The sequence below is a fragment of the Schistocerca americana genome, chromosome X (genome assembly GCF_021461395.2).
Source record: "Schistocerca americana isolate TAMUIC-IGC-003095 chromosome X, iqSchAmer2.1, whole genome shotgun sequence".
Classification (NCBI taxonomy): Eukaryota; Metazoa; Arthropoda; class Insecta; order Orthoptera; family Acrididae; genus Schistocerca; species Schistocerca americana.
The window spans coordinates 103,703,083-103,725,695 of NC_060130.1; the positions used below are offsets into that span (position 1 = coordinate 103,703,083).

A 22,613-nucleotide genomic window follows, 5' to 3' on the forward strand; every position below is an offset into this window, starting at 1 on the left:
TTGTGTGCACGACATCCATCATGTTGGAACCCCACTGATAGAAGAGTTTCCAATCCTAGGTCCTCCATGAGGAGTGCTAGTGTGTGTTGAAAAAATGATGCATTTCGCTGTCCATTCAATGTTCCACAGTAAAAATAGGAACCTACAATACAGTTAGCAATGATACCGCACCAAACATTGACACTCCACTATCATTGATGAGCAAACTTGGTGAATCCAGTGGGGATTTTGCACAGACTAGTAGTGCATGTTCTGCAGATTCACATTACCATGAATTGTAAATGAAGCTTAGGAACACTGGATTACCTTGCAACTGCTGATGTGCAAAAAAACAGAATGCAATGCGGGATTCAAATTCATTCCCATACAGTTCTTGGTGCAATGAGATATGGAATGGATGAAACCGACACTGATGCAAGATTCTGCACACACTACAGTGGCTTATTCCTACACCTCGTTGATTTTTTTGTACACCCACCTGAGGACTGTGCACTACAGCAGCCAGAACAGCAATTTCATTTCCATTGCCAGTCACTGGCGTTGTACATCGATGTTTTGTGAGAGCATAGCTTCCTGTTTCCGTGAGTGTCTTGCAGATGTTGCCAATGGTTCGATGTGATGGACACCATGATCTGCGTAGCGTTCAGCATACAGTCTTACAGCTGCAGTTGCATTTCTGTGACATTCACCGTAAATTAAAATAATATCTAGTTTTTCTTCATTACTGAAGGCCGGTATATCGATTAGATGACAGAAAATGTAACAAGCCACAAGAAAACATATTTTAATGTGGCAACATAAGTGAATCACGTTATAGTATGAGTGCAGCTCAGCAGATCAGATTAGGAGACATTTGTACACTGAAGGTAGAAGGTGCTGTGGTGATATTGGTATGTTTATGGCAGAGTAGAGGTGCCAGTGCAGGCAACCCCTGCTTTGAGCACACTACTGCACATTATTGTATGATTATATGATAGCGGAACAAACACTGGTAGCAGTTACTTCTGTAAAATATCTGGGAGTATGCGTACGGAACGATTTGAAGTGGAATGATCATATAAAATTAATTGTTGGTAAGGCGGGTACCAGGTTGAGATTCATTGGGAGAGTGCTTAGAAAATGTAGTCCATCAACAAAGGAGGTGGCTTACAAAACACTCGTTCGACCTATACTAGAGTATTGCTCATCAGTGTGGGATCCGTACCAGGTCGGGTTGACGGAGGAGATAGAGAAGATCCAAAGAAGAGCGGCGCGTTTCGTCACTGGGTTATTTGGTAACCGTGATAGCGTTACGGAGATGTTTAATAAACTCAAGTGGCAGACTCTGCAAGAGAGGCGCTCTGCATCGCGGTGTAGCTTGCTCGCCAGGTTTCGAGAGGGTGCGTTTCTGGATGAGGTATCGAATATATTGCTTCCCCCTACTTATACTTCCCGAGGAGATCACGAATGTAAAATTAGAGAGATTAGAGCGCGCACGGAGGCTTTCAGACAGTCGTTCTTCCCGCGAACCATACGCGACTGGAACAGGAAAGGGAGGTAATGACAGTGGCACGTAAAGTGCCCTCCGCCACACACCGTTGGGTGGCTTGCGGAGTATCAATGTAGATGTAGATGTAGATACATTACATCAGAAACTGTGATGCCGTTGCTATCCTTTACAAACCACATATTTCAGAACTTATGAGGTTTAGAAACATGAAACCAAGTGTGTTACCACTAATTGTACTTCTAGTTGTCATTTTGCAACAAACATTTTGCGCAGGACATCCATCATTCTGATATTGCATTATTTGACACATTATAAGAGGTGGACTGGTTCACGTAAGGTACAGATCAAGAAGGGGCTAAACTACTCCCTTTAGGAGTGCCATCAGTGAAATTTGGGCCAATGATGTGTTGTCATACAATACCACACCATACATTAACATTTTACTGACGTAATACGTCAATCACATCATGATTACCGGCAGTGTGACGTGCACACTTGAGTCTCAGGATGTGTGCTAGCTGTGCGCATCTTTTGTTTTGAGCTTCAACTTTGCTTCGCAATTTCTTGGGGTGTAATTGACGTACTGCAATGAAACCAATGCCATTATTTTTGCTATTTTTCATACTATTGATTGCATACGAAATAATAGAGGGTGTCCATTTAAAAATACACAAGTTTGTGTTGAAAACAGAATTTGTTTACATTTCAAAATTTCGTGGAGTATTTGGTTTCCTAAGCCCCTGCCATACGTTCATGCTGGTGAAACCCATTTTTGAATATCTATTGTTCTTCCAGAGATATTTGAGGTGGCAGAGTTAGGTGAGACACCCTGTAAACTTCACAAAATTAGTCATGTTGGCAGCTGTTCTTGAATCAAATTTGTATTCTTTTGTGAAGAAATTCTGAAAAAAAAAAACTGTATTAATAGCTTTGCCTCAGTGCTGCCATCACTGGTAACATTACCATTGCTATTGCACAGTGAAGGTACTGATTGCGTTTTGGTGTGCTACATAAATGGTATATACATCTAAGTTATTCATGTTGGTAGTGGTTCTTTATTTGAATTCTGAAGTATCTGCTTTGCCTTCTTTGATGAAGAAATTTTTGAAAATCTTGTTTAGTAAAGTAACTCTGCTTTAGTGATGTTGTCATTGGTAAGATTACCATTGCTATCGGGCAGTGGAGGCATCGAGTGTGTGTTGCCGCTACTGTACTTTATATATGACCATTATCTCTCTGTCTTTTTATCTGCCATCAATACTATTTCTTTGAATTTGAACGACATCTGGTCTATGGTTAGATAGACTGGAAGGAGTGGAGACTTTCTTTGGAAGGCATCAACCAAATTTTTATTTGTTTTTTTAAATATATATAATTTGCATTTATTTTTGGTGTATTTGTGTATTAAGGTATTCATTCTTGTTACAATAACCTTGTGGTCATTAATCCCTGTATCCGTGGTGATGCTCCCTATCTGCTCAGGATTATTTGTTGCTAAGATGTCTAGTATATTTTTGGAAGCATTTACACTTTAAGTGGGCTTCTGAACTCACTATTCAAATTAGTTTTCTGAGAAAGTATTCAGTATGATTTCAAATGACGTTTAATGCCTACCACCAACTTTGACATGTATTTTTGGCATCATATCCAGGATAGATTCAAGTCACCACCAACTGTAATTGTTTGAGTGTGGTATCTATTTGAAATGAGACAAGTTCTCTTTCAACTGTTCAGCAGATGTATCGTCTGAGCCAAGGGGGTTGGGTTGTGGGTCAGTAAAAAGAAACAATTATTAATTTAGTCCAGTTGTCAAGTATAACCTCTCACTCACTCACTCACTCTACTTCAATTTTACTACAAGGTGGACTACTTTCCACAGTAACAAATACTCTACCACAAACTGTACTTAATCTGTCCTCCTTGAACATTGGCAGGTGCATCATATTGGACCTATATTATGGCAAGTTATTGTCTAACAGGACACTAACACTTGCTTATCTGTTCCTTCCAGCATAAAAAAATTCTCCTAGCCTTCTTAATACATTCACACAGAAGGATCATATAGACAAACTGTTGTCTGAGCATTGTGCAGACTCCCATATGGGAAAAAAAAAAGAAAAATCCCTAGTGCTGACAAGCAACTGAAAGGGTTGAAACAAGCAAGCCACCAAATCCCGATCCGATGGAATCCCAATTCGGTTCTACAGAGTGTACTCTTCAGCATTGGTCCCATACCTGAGTTTCTCACAAATCTCTTGCTCACTGCAAAGTCCCAAATGGCTGGGGAAAAAGTGCAAATAACTCCTGTACTTAAGAATGGTAAAAGAACAAACCCACAAAGCTACAGACTAATATCTTTAATGTTGGTTTACCTCATAGTTCTTGAGCATATTCCCAGTTTCAATATAACAAATTTCCTCAACACAGAAAAGCTTCTGTACACAAATTAGCACAGATTTATAAAGCATCGCTCAAGCGAGGTTCAGATTGCTCTTTCCTCACATGATATCTCGCAAACCATGGATGAAGGGCAACAGGCAGATTCCATGTCCCTAGATATCCAGAAAGTGTTTGACACAGTGCCCCATTGCAGACTGCTCCAAGCTTACAGAAACAGGTTCTCTTGTATGTGCTTGCAGACTTCTTAAGTAATAGAACCCAGTATTTTTTCCTTGGTGGCCAGTGTTCACCTTAGTCAACAGTATCAGAAATATCCCAGGGAAGTGTGGTAGGACCATTCTTGTACTTGTAATGCATAAATGATCTGACAGATAGTATGAGGATACAAGATGACTTAGATAAAATTTGTATTAGGTGTGATGAATGGCAGCTTGCTGTAAATGTAGAAAAATCTAAGTTAATGCAGATGAATAGTGGAAACAATCCTGTAATACGTAAATGTAATTTAGCTGGTGTGCTGCTTAAAAGAGTAGTGGCAAACATTTAGGCATAAAGTTGCAAAGCAGTGTGAAATGCAATTAACATGTTAAGTTGGTACTAGAAAATGTGAATAGTTTATTTGGGGTAATTTTAAGAAAGTGTAGCTCACCTATAAAAGAGATCACATATAGAACACTAAAGGGAACCAGTAATGAGTACTGCTTGAGTGCCTTGGAACCACATCTGGTTAGATTAAAAGAAGACATTGAAGCAATTCAGAGGTATGCTACTGAACTTGTTGCCTTCAGGCTCGATCAACGTAGAAGTACTAAGGAGACACTTTATGAACTCAAATGGGAATTGCTGAACGATTCTAGCACTGCAAAAGTACATTTCTAATAACGACCTCTTGCACCATATGGTGGCTTCCAGAGTGTGTATGCAGATGTAAATTTAGCTAGCATGTGCAGCAGAAAGTGGGTTAATTAAACGTTGTAAAGATGAAAGTACTTACACATCATCTTCAATGATTTCAGCCGTATTTAATTTGCACTGAAAATGCATTCACTACTTCCATCAGCAGCAAATACACAGTTTCAACAGTTTGACAGTTACACTCTGAACGACAGTGCACTGAAGGCATACACAATAATTTGATATTTGAAGTGGCTTCAGCATATCTGTGATTTGGTTTTGTATGCATTTCAGATGATGCTATATACGTTGGCGAGCAATGAATGTACCCCTATCGTCCTTCCATTTCACTGTGAACATATCACCTTTATACCTATATAGCATATTGTCCCACCATTCCACAATTCTGTAGCAACTAAATCTGTAAGTGGTGTTTTTCTTTGTTTGTATACAATCCCCACAATATTAGCTCCATGTTGAGACAACAGCTTTAAGAATGAAAGATAGATTAAGGTTTAATGTCGATGTCGAGGTCATTAGAAGTGGAGCACAAGCTGTGATTGGGCAAGGAAATTGGCTGAGATCTTTGAAGGAAATCATCCTGGGATTCACCTTAATAAATTTAGGGAAATCACAGACAACATAAATCTGAATAAGAATTGACAGGAATTTGAACTGTCACCCTTTCAAATACGAGTTCAGTGTCTTACAACTTCACTACATCACTTGGCAACTGCTTGAAGGCATCAAGACCATAATAATGACAGGTTGTTGAGGGGCTACTTTCCAATATCTTTATCAAAATTCATTACATAACCATTGCATCCTTATGTGCTTAGTTATGCACATACACCTGAAAACTTATGCAACAGTGATATGGACACATTACTTAACCTACTGTAAAGTTTTTCTTATGAGTGATGTATGTCTGAATACGTGCCTGCCTGAGACTGCTGTAATAAGGACGCACTTTGAAGATTCGGCAAAATCCCCAAACACCACCTCACAGTACCTGCTTTTCTTTATCAACAAGAAGCAATATGAGGATATGTGTGTCAATAGCTTTTGAGAACTTAGGCCTGACTGTTACTTTTAACAACTGCTTGTTCGTATCACTTGTGATGAATATAGATCTGTCTCAGCTTTCAATTTTTCTAAGTCTTTATCAGTTTTTTTTATATTTATAGCCTTAGCACAATCCAAGACTGACGATGTGGAATCAATTTTCACATGAATTGTTCTTGAGATTGTCTTGATGGGTACAGATGTATGCTGCTCTCTAAATAGCATTCTGCAACTGAAGAAACAAATTGTACATACTGACATTCACCATTGTTTCCAGCCTTTCCTGACAAACACCTTTCATTCACTTTGTCTGTCAGACAGAGTCGTGCAGTTTGTGATACAATAGCGCTAACAAAGTCTAACAAAACTAATCAATTAAAAAATATACTTTTTTTCAGAAGCAATAACACTCATGTACTATTGACAAGCAGATGGCCACCAGTCTTCAAGCAGAACACTGCCCATATTACCCAAAACCTGTTCCACATTACAAATTTAGTTATTTTCAGATTGAATAAAATCATCATACCATTTAAAACAAGCCACAGCTCATAGTGTGTGCCACATCAAAGTTAAGAATGGAGATATGTTACTTCTCAAACCAACAGGGTAAAATGTCTGCTTTTACCATCCGTGAACACAAAATGTAACTAAGACTCTTGTTAGTGTCCAAGGCCATAAATCAATATTAGTAGAAGCCAACTACAGCAACACCTAGTGTTTACTGGCTTGGCTATTTTCAAATGATACATAGACCATAAGAGATTCAGCTTGTTGTTTGAGAATTTTAAAGCTGATATCCATTCATTCATGTCACCATGTTACCACCAAACCATTATAGCAGCAACCTAACAAAAAGTCACCACTACTTTGTCAACTTACTGCAAAACCATGGACAAGTTCTATCAGTGACTTAAAACTGTGTCATCAGTAACAGCTGCTACTTCAATGATGATGTCTTTAATACTTCTTGATAAAGAATGCACCATATCTGCTTGTTATGGTTTCATTTAATTTTTGTTGCCTTTTGAAATGTGGAAGCCATTTTTTACGCAGCCTGCATTTTTTGAATCTCCATTCCACAACAGTGCCTCTCGGCAATTTATGCACTCTTATCTCTGGCATTATAAACATTGTACCTCAGCCTACCAGGGTCACTGTAATTTTCATACAGAAGTTGCACAATGATTTACTTCTTCCTTCTCATTTTATTGAAATGACATTCACAGATACTTCATCCATTTAATTTTCCAACCTCCTTCATCTATATTACTAGAGTCTATATTTTTGTTTTTATTTTATTTTGCCAACATTCTTTTTTCGCTTTTGTTCTCTCTCTTTTCTTTATTTTCCTTTAACATCTATTTACTCTTTGCCATACGTAATTCTGTACTATACTATATCTAAGTTACCAACCCAGACAGAAGGTCCTATGCATTAATCAGATTTATTACAATTTTGTTCTTATGTTTTGCAAATTTTTATTACCTAATAATCAATCTTTTTGTAGCTTACCACTTTTTTTAAATTTCTCAATATATTAAAAACTAACTTACAAAACATCACCTTCATTTCAATGTTTACATTCAACTTACTTGGCAAACAATAATTTCTCTAATAAGAATCTTATTACACCAGTAAATCAAATAACTTTTTTGTTCTATGAAGTATAGTATATTTATTTGACTACAAACCAATTTCGTCATTCAAAAGTCCCAATTTTAACTGTGTTCCTAACTGTATGCAATCTATAATAAAGGAAATTCTCAAATAGAAATAACTATGACTTGTAGAGACATATAGAACCTAATTATGTACTGATAAATTCCATGTGTAACTACAGACCTAATAGGCCATAATATTTGTATCTATAATGAATTATACCTTTACTGCTTCATTTACGTCAACCCACTGTAGTGGTGGGACTTTGCGTTATAGAATTTAAATACTTCTAAGCCGCAATCTGTAAACCTGTTATTTTGAATTAGTTATAATCAAATTACCTTCCATCTGAAGCAACAGCTTCTGCACAACTAGCCTTTTTTTACTTGTACCATTTCCACTTTACCATTAGTCATTCTTCCACATTTCCATAGCAAAGATTAATATGCACTCTAAGTAAAGGATGCAGAAAAAGTCTACTAGAAACTGCATACCACATTTATGCTACTGTAGAGCAAGTAAGATTTTCTTCTGCGCATATTGCAGTGTAGAAAACTGTTGTAACAAAAACTGGGCAACACAAAACTACCACCACCACATATTGTATGTAACATATTGGCTACCTAGAAAGCACTCAGAACAATTTCATAAGTCTAATACTTCATGCTACTGCCTAATTAGGAACACTTAAACAAGCTATTGTCAACTTACCTTCAAGTTTAATTACTTCGGCTTTTAATTTGTTGTTCTGATTAGCATTCACCTGGGCAATTGTCTGGAGACACAAATAATTATTGTAGTACAGTAACTAATATAATTATGCTCGTAAGTGGTAATGAATGGTCACAACAACAAGCACTGCTAAACAATGGACAATCTATTAATTTTTATTATAATTGAAAATGTTGAGAAAGTTGAAATCAAACAATTACACAGGAATAGTTTTTGCAGAGTCAATGTATGAATCCTGAAGCTGAGGTAAGACTTGCTTTTCTAGTAGTAATCACAAAGGTTTGGTATTATTTACAGTAAAATTTGCCACTAAAACTAAAATTTGCGTATTTCATAAAGATTGTTTAAAAACAAAAGGCACATTAAGAGGTTACAGTAATATAGATCTCATACTATTCTCTCTCTCTCTCTCTCTCTCTCTCTCTCTCTCTCTCTCTCCTCTCTCTCTCTCTCTCTCTCTGTGTGTGTGTGTGTGTGTGTGTGTGTGTGTGTGTGTGTGTGTGTGTGAGAGAGAGAGAGAGAGAGAGAGAGAGAGAGAGGAGAGAGAGAGAGAGAGAGAGAGAGAAATCTTATGCACAAGAGAGACAAACATCCATGTAAACTGGAAACACTGTATCAAACTTTACACAATTTTTTATCATTTTGTGACATTTCCTGAACACCGTATCTGTGAGATTAAATAATCAGTGGTGTTGCAAAAAATACCCAGAATATTAAAAAGCACGTCTTCCATATTCTTACAGGCAACAATACAGGTCAAAACTAGAAAAGTCTTCCTACAAACATGTATCTGCAAACAAATACTTGAAGTATGGATCATTTTACTTGTGGTGAGAATAATCAGTATTCAGTGGTGTACCATGCTTTCCTGTTGATATTAATTGCTCATCTGTTATTGGCTGTATATGTCACTGTAGTTTTTCCTAAGACTGTGGCACAACTGTCAGGCATAGCATCAGGTTTACTTCAGTGTCAATGTGCAGGTAGGAATTGTGGGTAACAGATTATTAAGGTCATGCGTTTTACCACACAAGGTAACAGGTGCTGTATATCAGTACACTGTGAATTACCCATACTGTTGGAGAAAGTTACCCTTGCATAAACATAACTGATGTAGCTGAAGCACACAGACCTGAAAAATTCACATATGCAATACATGTGAATATAAATGCAAATTCTGCCTCACAGTATGAAAATGCTGATTTATCTAATAAATGTTATTTTGTATTGAACTGTACCCACATGAACTATTTTATTAAGGGTAGTTTGATATAGCATATAAATACCAAAAAGCAACTAATTTTCAGTTCCTACTATTGCACTATATATGGCCAATTCCAATTTGGAATGAGAATGCACAATCAGAAGATATCTGCAAAATAAAGAATGCATCAGTGCATGAATGAAATAACACATCAGTGGGCTTATAACTTAAAACTCTGGTGCCACATCAACTATAGGCAGTTGAAAGGTCTCTATAAGGTACTTGCCATGTATGGCAATGCAGAACTCAGCCATGGGACCATATATCTTAGAACAAAGAAACATGTATGTTTGTCTGCTAGCTAGAGTTAGTGTTATATGGACACACGAATGTGGCAGTTCTAGGTCGTGGCTATCTTGAACTATGGTTAAGTAAGATACGGGTAGAGGTCCGGCCAGAGCTCTCACATTTACAATGCTGTCAACCTCAGTAAGTAATTTCATGGTAGCTGTTACCAAATGCCTTGTGTACTAAGTTCTTTATTTATTTATTTATTTATTTTTATTTCGAAACTAAAGAAGACTAATCCTGATCCATCACAAGGTTCAAGTATAACTGACAATACCTGAAGGGATTGACCACCCCTATATGACCATGAGTCAGTTTTGTTTTCACAGAAACACACAATACAGGTGTAGGCTGGTTGCCCTTGTGAGACGGAGGCATGGCATGTTCTCCTGCAGGATCATACTCATCGAGTGGTCAAGGTAATTGTTTATGTTCATGGCCAAATGCTATGTTGTAGAGTGTCCACAATGGAGCAACCAGAAAACAAAACCGGTCAACTTATTTCAAACACGCTAAGGGTCTTCTTGTAAAGCACAGATAGAGAAGATAATTCTGCTCTCCTCCAATTTCACTTCTATTCAAACAATGCCTACAGCTCTCCAACACGCTAATCAGGATTTACACTGACAGATTCAAAATCAACTGTTCTGTAGATTGTGCAACGATGGAACTTGATGGGAAAAGGAAGATATGTTGAGAAACTCCTCAAACTGGAGAAGCGCTGTATTTACTGGTGAGAAAATGCTTCTGCCTCTCAACAGAAAGAATCATTTATTGAAATTAGAGCCAAAAGATGATGAAGAGCAAAGACTATTTTGGAAAAAAAATGGAGTTTTGCAAAAGTGAACGCTCCACTCAAAAAGTTCTTATTATAGATAATAAAAATTATTTCATATCCTTTTTTATTATATTACTTCACCTCCAAGTGAAGCACGATTAACTTTGTCTTCAGTCATGTAGAGCTTTTATATTTATTTGTCTAATCATCTAAAAATGAAAGAAATAAAATAAAACTGATTTTGACCAAAATGGATTCCAATTTCATCAAAAATATGTGCTAAATTTCAAGTTCCCGACTTATACACAACTAGACACCACCCCATTTTCTGTGCCTCATATAGCAGTACCCAACACATATGTTTAATGAGCAATGGAGTGTTAGAGATGGCTCATTATCATATTCTCTGCTTACAACTTTACTTAATTCCTTACACTTATGGCTGTTGTGATCTTCAGTCCAGAGACTGGTTTGAGGCAACTCTCCATGCTACTCTAACCTGTGCAAGCCTCCTCACCTCTGAATAATTACTGCAACTTACATCCTTATGAATCTGCATAGCGTATTCATCTCTTGGTCTCTCTCTACAATTTTTACCCTCCATGCTTCCCTCCAGTACTAAATTGGTGATCCCTTGGTGCATCAGAACATGTCCTACCAACCAATCCCTTCTTGTCAATTTGTGCCACAAGTTCCTCTTCTCTCCATTTTTATTCAGTACCACCTCATTCGTTACGTGATCTACCCATCTAATCTTGCGTATTCTTCTGTAGCACCACATTTCAAAAGCTTCTACTCTCTTCTTGTCTAAAGTGTTTATCATCGATGTTTCACTTCCATACATGCCTACACTCCATACAAATACTTTCAGAAAGATTTCCTGACACTTAACTCTATACTCTATGTTAACAAATTTCTCTTCATCAGAAATTCTTTCCTTGCCATAGCCACTCTACATTTTATATCCTCTCTACTCTGAACATCATCAGTTATTTTGCTCCCTGAAGAACAAAACTCATTTACTACTTTAAGTCTCTCGTTTCCTAATCTAATACCCTCAGCATCACCTGATTTAATTCAACTACAATCTATTATCCTCATTTCACTTTTGTTGATGTTCATCTTATATCCTCCTTTCAAGACACTGTCTATTCCACTCAGTTGCTCTTCCAGGCCCTTTGCTGTCTCTGACAGAATTACGTCATCGGCAAACTTCAAGTTTTTATTTCTTCCAACTCCAAATTTTTCTTTTGTTTCCTTTACTGCTTGCTCAGTATACAGATTGAATAACATCGTGGATAGGCTACAACTCTGTATCACTCCCTTCTCAACCACTGCTTCCCTTCCATGCCCCTTGACTCTCATAACTGCCATCCGGTTTCTGTACAAATTGTAAATAGCCTCTCACTCTCTGTATTTTATCCCTGCCACCTTCAGAAGCTGAAAGAGAGTATTCCAGTAAACCCTGTCAAAAGCTTTCTCTAAGTCTACAAATGCTAGAAACGTAGGTTAGCCTTTCCTTAATCTATTGTCTGAGAAGTTGTAGGATCAGTACTGCCTCGCATGTTCCAACATTTCTACAGAATCCAAACTGATCTTCCCTGAGATTGGCATCGATTTCTATTAGCCCTCTTCATTTTACCTACTTGATCCTCTGCTGCCTACACTATTCCATCTCTCAAAGCTACCCATTCTTCTAGAATGAAATTTTCACTCTACAGCAGAGTGTGCGTTGATAAGAAACTTCCTGGCATATTAAAACTGTGTGCCGGACTGAGACTCGAACTCGGGACCTTTGCCTTTCGCAGGCAAGTGCTCTACCAACTGAGCTACCCAAGCACGACTCACGCCCCGTCCTCACAGCTTTAATTCCGCCAGTACCTCGTCTCCTACCTTCCAAACTTCACAGAAGCTCTCCTGCGAACCTTGCAGAACTAGCACTCCTGAAAGAAAGGCTATTCTGGAGACATGGCTTAGCCACAGCGTGTGGGTTGTTTCTAGAATGAAATTGGTAGAGCACTTGCCCGCGAAAGGCAAAGGTCCCGAGTTCGAGTCTCGGTCCGGCACACAGTTTTAATCTGCCAGGAAGTTTCATATCAGCGCACACTCCGCTGTAGAGTGAAAATTTCATTCTAGAAACAACCCCCAGGCTGTGGCTAAGCCATGTCTCCGCAGGAGTGCTAGTTCTGCAAGGTTCGCAGGAGAGCTTCCGTAAAGTTTGGAAGGTAGGAGACGAGGTACTGGCGGAATTAAAGCTGTGAGGACGCGGCATGAGTCGTGCTTGGGTAGCTCAGTCAGTAGAGCACTTGCCCGTGAAAGGCAAAGGTCCCGGGTTCGAGTTTCGGTCCGGCACACAGTTTTAATGTGCCAGGAAGTTTCTACCTATTCTTGTTCTACTGTATTTCTTTGCCCTGTTCTTGTCAATCGTTCCCTAATATTCTCACTGAAACTGTGTATAACCTCTGGGTCTTTCAGTTTATCCAGGCCCCATCTCCTTCAATTCCCACCTTTTTGCAGTTTCTTCAGTTTCAATCTACAGTTCATAACCAATGAACTGTGGTCAGAATTCACATCAGCCCCTGGAAATGTCTTACAATTTAAAACCTGGTTCCTAAATCTCTGTCTTATCCTTATATAATCTATCTGAAACTTTCCAATGTTTCCAGGCCTCTTCCATGTATACAACATTCTTTCATGATTCTTAAACCAAATGTTAGCTATGATTAAGTTATGCTTTGTGCAAAATTTGAACAGCTGGCTTCCCCTTTCATTCCTTATCCCCAGTCCATATTCACCTACTACTTCTCCTTCCCTTCCTTGTCCTGCAATCACATTCAGGCCCCCATGACTACTAAATTTTCGTCTCCCTCAATTATTTGAATAATTTCTTTTATTGCATCATACATTTCTTCAATCTCTTCATCATCTGCAGAGCTAGTTGGCACATTAATTTTTACTACTGTGGTAGGTGTTTGCTTCGTGTCTATCTTGGCTATGGGGATATATAAAGGCATTAGGGTTTTCCACTCCCACTGACAATATTCACACTTTCACACTGTGCAGGAACACGTGGCTCACGCATGTGATGCAATCATAGAAGCCAAGCGTTTTTGCATGAGATCGTGATTCTTTGATGAGGGAGGAGGAGGACAGAGGAATGTGTAAGACTGAGTGGTAACCATATTGCAATGTCAACAGACAGATGTCTATCGTAGGCCAGAATGGCCCATATCTCAACAATTATTTGTTTCCAGACAAATGTTTAAGGAACTTTTTTCTAGTTTTGAGCAGTACCATCTCCTCTAAGAATATGACAACACATTTAAAAAAAATTGTATGTTAATGTATTTCTACTGCGAAATATATCTGATTTTTGCTTTACAATTCATTGCCAGCATCTCACTTTCCAGTACTCTTCTCTAAGGATTTGGGGAGGGGGGGGGGGGGGGAGAATGTCTAGTATAGTAACAGAAGTAACAGATAAACAAAATAAAAACCACTTAAAAACTAAAGACAATTTCAAACAGTAGCACCGAAAGAGCATACCTGAGAGTTATCATGAGGAGTTTTGTCAACTTGTTTCCTTAGAGCTGCTAAATTTTCTTCCAGTTGGTGAACGTTATCTAACAGTGAGTCTTCTTGAGTACGTGCATCTTCCAGTTTAACTAATGAAGAAAAAACAATTGATGTAAATGCAACTACAGGAGTTCAGTAAAACTTATAAATATTGTGTGTTATTCTAACTTCGATAACTTTATGCACATAGCAAATTATTCCATGTCACTGTTAAGGTTAAGTCTGTTCTCCTCTTCCTCCCATGTTATCTTCAAGGTTTAGGCCCATGGGCCTATTCCTTCTACCGACAGGTCTTCCTATTGGCTTATCCTCCAACAAAATCTTTGGGGGTTCTGTAACTGTCAATTTGTTAAATGTATTTCTCTGGTTTAGTTTGCTGTCTTGTATTCATCTACTAGTGACTTGCCGTGGATTCACACTGGTAGCATTAAGTATCTATGGCCAGATGACTAGTCTGGTGATCTGGTAATAAATTATAAGCACAAACCTTCCTCATTAATCAGTATATCTATTAATAAAAACATATCAAAATCACTACAGTACTTTCTGTGAGTAGCCGTCACATACCAGTAGGAAAAAATGTAGAAGGGGACTTAATTTATAATATGTATAGATATTGAAAATTTTGGATTCCTTCCATATACTTCTGTTTTTCATTCAGGAGTGTACAGTATGTCACAGATTTAAAAATCTCATTTCAGAAGCTTCTGATTTTCTGTCATCTGCTCTGTTAACAATCCTGTTCTTGCTACCATGTATTAACATGGGGACAGTCATCACCTTATACACTTTTATTTTTGACGATTTGTGGATACACCCCCCCCCCCTCTCCCTTTAACGTCTTAACGGTACCTCACAATCTCTGAAATTTTGATTATTTTCTCAATAATCTCCAGCCTCTCACAGTAAGGTACATTATACTGTATGTAATTGGAATGGCATACTTGTTCTATAAATTATTACTTTACACGTATTTTAGATCTGTAATTATGTTTCCACAGGAAACTTATCACACTGGTTGACTTGTATTAGTGAAGAAATCATTAATGGAGATGGTCAGAGAAAAATTAGAAGTTAAACGTAAGATGAAATAGATTTTACTGACAGTTTGATGACGTTTCGTTTGTGGGGCGCTTAACTGCGTGGTCATCAGCACCTGTATTAAGTCCCAATTTTTACACAGTCCATTTTCTTTTCACAATCCAATCTAGTCACTCTCACAAATGATGATGAGATGATGATGATGATGATGAAGACAACACAAGCACCCAGTCCTCGGGCAGAGAAAATCCCCAACCTGGCCAGGAATCGAACTTGGTTTACTGACAGTATTTCATGTAATGGAAAGTAAGAAATTTGTGGAAATTGATGAAAACTAGACAAGGTGTTGGCTCAATTTATAAGATATAATGCTACAAGATAGTCACTAGAGGTGCATTTGGTTTTGTAGACTACCAATACCATTAATCAAACATCTGTCGACACAAGAATACTAACTGGAGATAACAAAAATAAGTCAACTATGTAGACTTTTCCATGAGAAATGGTCTCAAAAATTATTAAATGCAATTGTTTAGTTAAAGTAGGGTAAATATTTACCAACTTTAAAAATGAGTGAAACATACACTAAACACCCTGAAAGCAATGACAGGATGTATTTTCAATAAGGAACTCCAAAACTATCTCAGTATTAGCAACAAAATCAACAGGATGTGACATGTGCACACCAATTTTAACCAATAATTGCAAAAAGACACATTAATATTTAGTTACCATTCTGACTACTACTACTGTATAATTTGTAGTTACCGTACTGAAGGAGGCTACTGACTGATCAAAGACTGTCGAAGTAAAAGACACTAAATGTTATGGTTGCAATTCAAAAAGGTCCTATACATTACATCAAGAATTCTGCTAAATACTTGTGAATCTAAAACTGTGAAAAAATCCAACTGTGAAACTTCAGTCCACCAGTTATTGTGTACACCATGTGCATGAGTATCATCTGGAGTGACACAGGAAGTGTGACAAGACCACTGGTATTTTCTATATTCATAAATGATCCGACGGACAGGATAGGCAGTACTCTGTGATCGTTTGCTGATGATGCTGTGATATATGGGAGTATATCATAGATGAATGTAGGATGATACAAGACAACTTGGATAAAATTTCTTGTTTGCGTGATGAACAGCAGCTGGCTCTAAATGTAGAAAAATATATGTTAATGTGGACGAGTAGGAAAAACAAACCTGTAATGTTCAGATACAGCATTAGTTGTGTACTGTTTCAGGGCAGTAACATTGTTTAAATATCTGGGCATAATTCTCCAAAGTGATATTAAATGGAACGAGCATGTGAGGGTTGTGGTAGGAAAGGTGAATGGTCAATGTCGGTTTATAGGAAGAATTTTAGGAAAGTGTGGTTCATCTGTAAAGGAGACAGTTGGAAGAGGGGGGGGGGGGGGTGTTGGGTTGTTAGGGGGAGGAGACCAGACAGCGAGGTCATCGGTCTCATCGGATTAGGGAAGGATGTCGACCATGCCCTTTCAAAGGAACCATCCCGGCAGACAGTTGGAAGACATCAAAACAATTCAGAGATGGGCTGCTAGATTTGTCACAGGTAGATTCAAACAACACATAAGTGTTATGGTCATGCTTTGGAAAGCAAATGGGAATCCCTGGAGGGAAGGCGATGTTCTTTTTGAGGAACAGCACTAGTAGGCGGAGGCATATAGTCAGGTCAGTTTTCTGTTGCCCTATCTGCAAGTGGAAGAGGAAAGAAAACTACTAGTAGTCTTACAGAGTACCTTCCGCGACACACCACACCGAAGCTTGCATAGTATGTATGCTGATGTAGATAACCCATGAATCCCTTGGAAACTTGCCCTTTGCTTTGCAATAATTTGTAAAATTGGTACAGTTAAGGCGTTTTCAACACCTGTGCACCTTATGCTTAATCGATGCCTGCTTGTGCTTGCCCCTTACACAAGTAGAGGTACGCTTGTATGTGCACGGCTCTTTGTGAACATGTGCACATGAATGATCCCATTTGCTTCTAATGAGAAGTAAATATGCTACTCCACTGAGCAAGATGCAGCTGCCTGTTAAGTGCGCCCACATGGCTGGCCAATGCCTCTTGCTGGCAATGTACAACTAGCAATGCTGCAGCATAAATGTGCTCACTACAGGCAGGCTGAGGACCCTTTAACACTTTTTACTTCAAGGAACAAAACACTTGCTAGATTCTTAAAATTTCTAATGAAAAGCTCAGGAATATGCAAGTAAGTTGCATTTTATTTATCTCGCAAAATGTGTAATCATAATGAAGAATTGTTAACACAATAATAAAACTTTATATTAAGAAAAAAAGTACCATCACCAGCTCAACATGCTTGTAAATTCCTTCAGTGTATATCATGAATACATATATTTTCTTCACTTGGGAAGCTTGTAGACTGAAGCATCACAAAGTGCTGAAACATCAGGAAGTTTTGTTGTTGGTTGGTTGGTTGGTTGGGGCGCCTAAGAGAGCAAAGGATGAAGTCATCAGTCCCTCAATCCACGAGTGGTGCATCCGGAAGCAGAGACATCCACTGAGAACATTTTCTGAGCTAGGCACAAGAATTCATAACAGTAAACGCAAGATGGATAAAGAAGGTATTGTACATCTTTGTACTGACAATAATAAAAGCAAGATAACAGGGTGAAAGAGGGATGAAAGAGCAGCCTGGTCACAGAGGTAGGGTCGGAGAGCCCAGAGAGACTTAGCAAACAGCAGGAGATGCCACTCCCCAAACATTCTGCCCCTGCTCCGGAGGCAGACTGAAAGCTTATAACCGAGAATAAAAAAACCACTTCCACAGAGGAAACGAAGAAATCATACAACCATCCCTGAAATATTCACTTATTATAGGTAATGAATCTGGAAGCCCCTAGTTAGTATGGGGCACCAAAAGGAGGGTGCATTCCATCAAGTTACGAGCTACTGTCTGTAAGTCTCTGGTTGGGTCTGTCTTCAAGTCTCCACAGCCAAAATGTGGGGGTTGCTCATTAAACAAATGAAAACTATGCATTAAGGTGGTATGAATGATGTGGAGACAATGTGAGACTTGCGTTTTCCTTCCAGCAGAAGCAGAAAGAAGAGTATCATGCTGCAGTGGTCTCACTGATTGGGCAGAGTTTATTTGATGGGGCAGTAGCCCACCAAATATAGTTCAATTTCCAAGTGAGCACAGATCTCGTGCACTCGCAAACCCTCACCAGGGATTGGCAAAGCAACTGAGGAACAAGTAAATGCTCCTCTAGCCAAACAGATGGCCAGTTCATTCCCCGGGATACCCACATGACTTGGCATCCAGAGGAAAACAGCTGAGCAGGCAGCATGAGGAAGGTCAGCGAGACGGTCCTGAATAGCGGAGACCAATGGGTGGCAAGAATAGTGTTGATCAATAGCCTGGAGACTGCCCACTGAGTCAGTATGTATTAAAACACGGCCAAGGAACACGTGTTTAATAAAATGGAGGGATCTGCTAACAATTGTCAGATCTGTACTATATAAATTACATGTTCCCTAAAGCGAATGGCAGTCTGTAATGGTAAGAGATGTAGAAGCATATCCCATTTGATCCACAGTTTTAGAGCCACTGATATAAAAGACGGTAGAATCCAGGAAATCTTGAAGAACTAGACATAACAGATGCCCAAAGATCACGGGGGGCAGCCGAGACTTTAGGAACCTTGAAGGGAATGATCCTAATCTGTGGCCTGATGGAGGGAGTGTGAGAAAGCATGGGGAGCACAGTATAGAGATGGGAGATGAACATCTTGGCAGAGGGAAGTGAAGCACATTCCAACTGGTAATCCCACCAAAGGGCAGGAACTGGGGGAACAGCATCCCTTATATGTAAAGAGAATGAGAGACAGGGGATGATAACTGAATTGTCTAATTGTGTTTGCATACGAGACCAATAGCTGGTTCCATCTAATCTTCAGCAAAGAGACTGTCTATGAGACTAGTCCAATAGACATCAGTGGTCAGCCACATCCCACAATAGTGGACTAGGTCTAACAGTTTCAAGGCTGATGGAGCCACAGAGCCATAAACCTGGCACCCATGGTCCAGCTGGGACAAAACCAAGGCCTGGCAAATACAGAAAAGAGTAGCATGATCCACAACTCAAGATGTGTGGGCAATGAGACAGTGTTAAGCATCCACATGCTGCTAGTCTTCAGTTGATGAATATGGGAAGTCATGTTAGCTCTTTACCAAAAAGAAAGCCCAAGAAATGGGACTGTATTACCAAATGCAGAAGTATCAACACGCAATGCAGGGCTGATCAGCCGCCTAATAAAGGTCACTAGCCCATTGATGGTGATGAAGAGAGTGACACTCAACACACAGTCCTGTGGGACGCAGTTCTTTTGGAAAAATGGGGAATTGAGTGAAGTGCTGACTATAGCCCAGAACAACTTGGGGGATAAAAACTGGTGAATAAAAATCGGTAGGGAGCCTCAAATGCCCTAGTCATGGAGGGTAAGTAAAATGTGATGACATCAAGAGGTGACAAGCCAAAAAAGACTGACAAGGTGTTGGCATTTAGAAAAAGTGTGTTGTACTGCTGTTTCCAACCTACGTTTATGTTCGGTTGTGGATCGTCCCTTCCGGAAACCACACTGATGGGTGACAAAAGGACCCGAGATTTATGACCCCAGCATAATCTGCAGCAACCATTATTTTAAGCAGCTGACGGAGAATGTTGATCAGGCTCATCAGCTGGCAACTGATGAGAGATGTGGGGATCTTGCCTGGCTTAAGGACTGGAATAACTATACTATCTCACCATTACGAGGGGAAGGCACCTTGAAGCCAGAGATGATTGAAGACCCTGAGGAGATGTAGCCTTTGGGGAATATATAGGTGTTGGCTCATTTGACTGTGAACTGAATTGGAGCCTGGGGCTGTGTCCGAGGATGACACAAGAGCTTGAAGTACTTCCCAGTCACTGAATGGTACATTATAGGTGGGGAGTGACACAGGGGTTGTCTTCAACTTGTCACTTCTGCAGCAGAAAGTGCTCTCTGAATCCAGCAATCATAGCGATTTTGCCTTTTCTGCTTGTGACTCCCTTTAAGAAGAAGCAGATGTTGGAGTGGTAAAGTTATGAGGAAAATAACAAACTAACTGCTCCTCCAAAAGAAGCCCTGTCTAACTAATGAGGCCTTAAATGCTAATGTTAATTTATGAGCTACCACTATTCCAGGATAGTGTGAGTAGACCTAAGATTGTTTTAAAGATTCTAATTTTTTAGTTGTTAATCCGACAGAATAGGAAACAAATACAAATTATTAGCATGAAGGCACTTAAAAGTGATAAGGTGGGTCTGCGAAGGATGTAATTTAAATCAGTACATGTATCAATGATCCTGAATAGCTACTGCAATGTCTTTGGTCCACTACAGCACTGGCTAATGGAGGGGGAGGGAGAGAGGGGGAGAGAGAGAGAGAGAGAGAGAGAGAGAGAGAGAGAGAGATAGAGAGAGAGATTGTCTAATGTGGTAGTCGGTCAGTCTGGCGGTGGTGGTGGTGGTGGTGGTGGTGGTGGCTAAGCCACAAGATTAGGGAAAGGAATTGTTAGATCAACAGCTGAAAAGGTGTCATGGGTGGCACTGAAGTGGGTGGGAAACCCATTATTGAGGAGGGACAGCACGTAGTATGTGAGAGGCTGGTGAATTACAGGGCCACTACTAGACGAAGTAATACTCCCCCAGAGAGGGTAGTGCATGTTGAAATCCACAAGCAGGAGAAAGGAAAGGGGGGGGGGGGGGGGTGGAAGTTGTTGGATCAATGTGGACAATTCAACATAAGTAAATGGCCTGCATGGAGGTAGGCACATGCTGCAAATGGTGAGGTGGTTTGCACCTGCACTGCTATTGCTTCCAATGACTTATGAAGGGGAATCCATTCCCTGACAATATCTATACAGAACAAAGTATACTGAGAGAGAACTTTATTTGCGGAGACAAGAGCGGTGAACTAGAGGTCCCTGCAGAGTGTCTCCAGTCATCCCTTCGGTGGCCTATCTATTTTTGGGCAATTACTAAACAGTCTGAACTGTTTGTTGTGAAACAGTTGGGTAACAAAGTATACTGAGGCAGGCATCTGACAGATTGTGACTGCATAGTTTGCTTAGAGTTGCTCAGTGGTGGGATACCAGCTTCCAACAAGACAAATATGCGATTCGTATGAAAGACTCCTTCTAGCAACAGCACATCACTGTGGTGGACAGGGTCTAATGAGCTCAGTACTGATGGTGCTGCTGATCTGTAAGTAACATATTCATAGTCCAGGCAGATCACATCAAAGCTTCATAGAGCAGCAGAAGGGTTGTGTGGGGTGATCCACAGGAGGTGTTGCTGAGAAATCTCAAGAGTATTAAGTATCCTCATGCAATCTGCCTTTGGCTGGTGTATGTGTGGTAAGCATTTTAACTTACTGTCAAATAAAAGGCTTAAAAACTGGAAATTTTCAACGACTTCAAGAAACTGGTTACTTAGATACAGTTCTGGGTCTGGTTGTGAACTCCTCAGCTGATTAACGCACAAACATAATGTTTCCATGGGAGAAAATCGATACGCATGATTCAGGGTCCAGTTTTGTACTTTCTGTGTGGTGCCCTGAAGTTGGCACTCTGTGGTGAACAACAATGTAGAGCTGTAGTACAGTGGGAGGTCATCTACATACAGTGATGGGTGGAGTGCTGGTCCTGTGGCTGTCTCAATACCATTGTCAATATCAGTCCCTGAGGAACTCCATTTTTCCTACACCTATTGGTTGCTGAGGGTTGAACCTACCCAGACTTGGAACAGCGAGAGGGGTATGAAGTTCTGCATAAAAATTGGTAATCTGTGTAAAAACTGGTAAGCGACACTGGAAATCCTAGTCAAGCAGTTTAGATTAGGATGTGATGGTGTCAGGTGATATATGCCTTCTGCGGATCAAAAAACACGACCATCCAAAGTAAGAGGCGGCCTGGGTTTGAATCCTGATCCAGCACAAATTTTCAACATTCATCAATGTTTTAAATCAATACCAGCTCACAGCCAATGTCTAATTCCTTTGTCTCTCAATCTTCCTTGTTTACATGACTACAATTTTATTAAACTTTAATCCATCAAACATTGTTGAACACTTCTCCAACATCTACAGAATCCAACAACAGTCCTCTGTTTTCTTAGAGCCACTTTGCAAGTAGGAACTTTCAGGTATGTACGACTTTTCCTGTACCTATCAGCACATCATATTACAAATAATATTTGGTTTCTCTGCTTTTTTCCTGTTCAGTTTCTGTAGCTTTAAGACACCACTACATGTCTGACAATGTCTCCCGGGAAAGGATACACAGGTGTAATGACTGAGTACAAATAGTTCTGTTTTTCTCCTTCAACACTGTTCACCAGTACAATA

The 22,613-nt window shown here is 39.5% G+C and overlaps 1 protein-coding gene across 3 annotated transcripts in view; it reads right to left on the reverse strand.

Annotated features, from left to right (window-relative positions):
- The window catches only part of LOC124554988 (sarcolemmal membrane-associated protein-like), a 337,706-nt gene that overhangs the window by 97,465 nt on the left and 217,628 nt on the right, over positions 1-22,613 (reverse strand). For all 3 annotated transcript variants that reach the window (XR_006968506.1, XM_047128729.1, XM_047128730.1), the window contains 2 exons: positions 14,119-14,237; positions 8,222-8,285 (listed from right to left, as the gene is read on the reverse strand). Coding sequence is in view for 2 of the 3 variants with exons in the window: in XM_047128729.1 (XP_046984685.1) it covers positions 8,222-8,285; positions 14,119-14,237 (183 nt within the window). In the remaining variant the exon portion in view is untranslated. The remainder of the gene's footprint in view (positions 1-8,221; positions 8,286-14,118; positions 14,238-22,613) is intronic.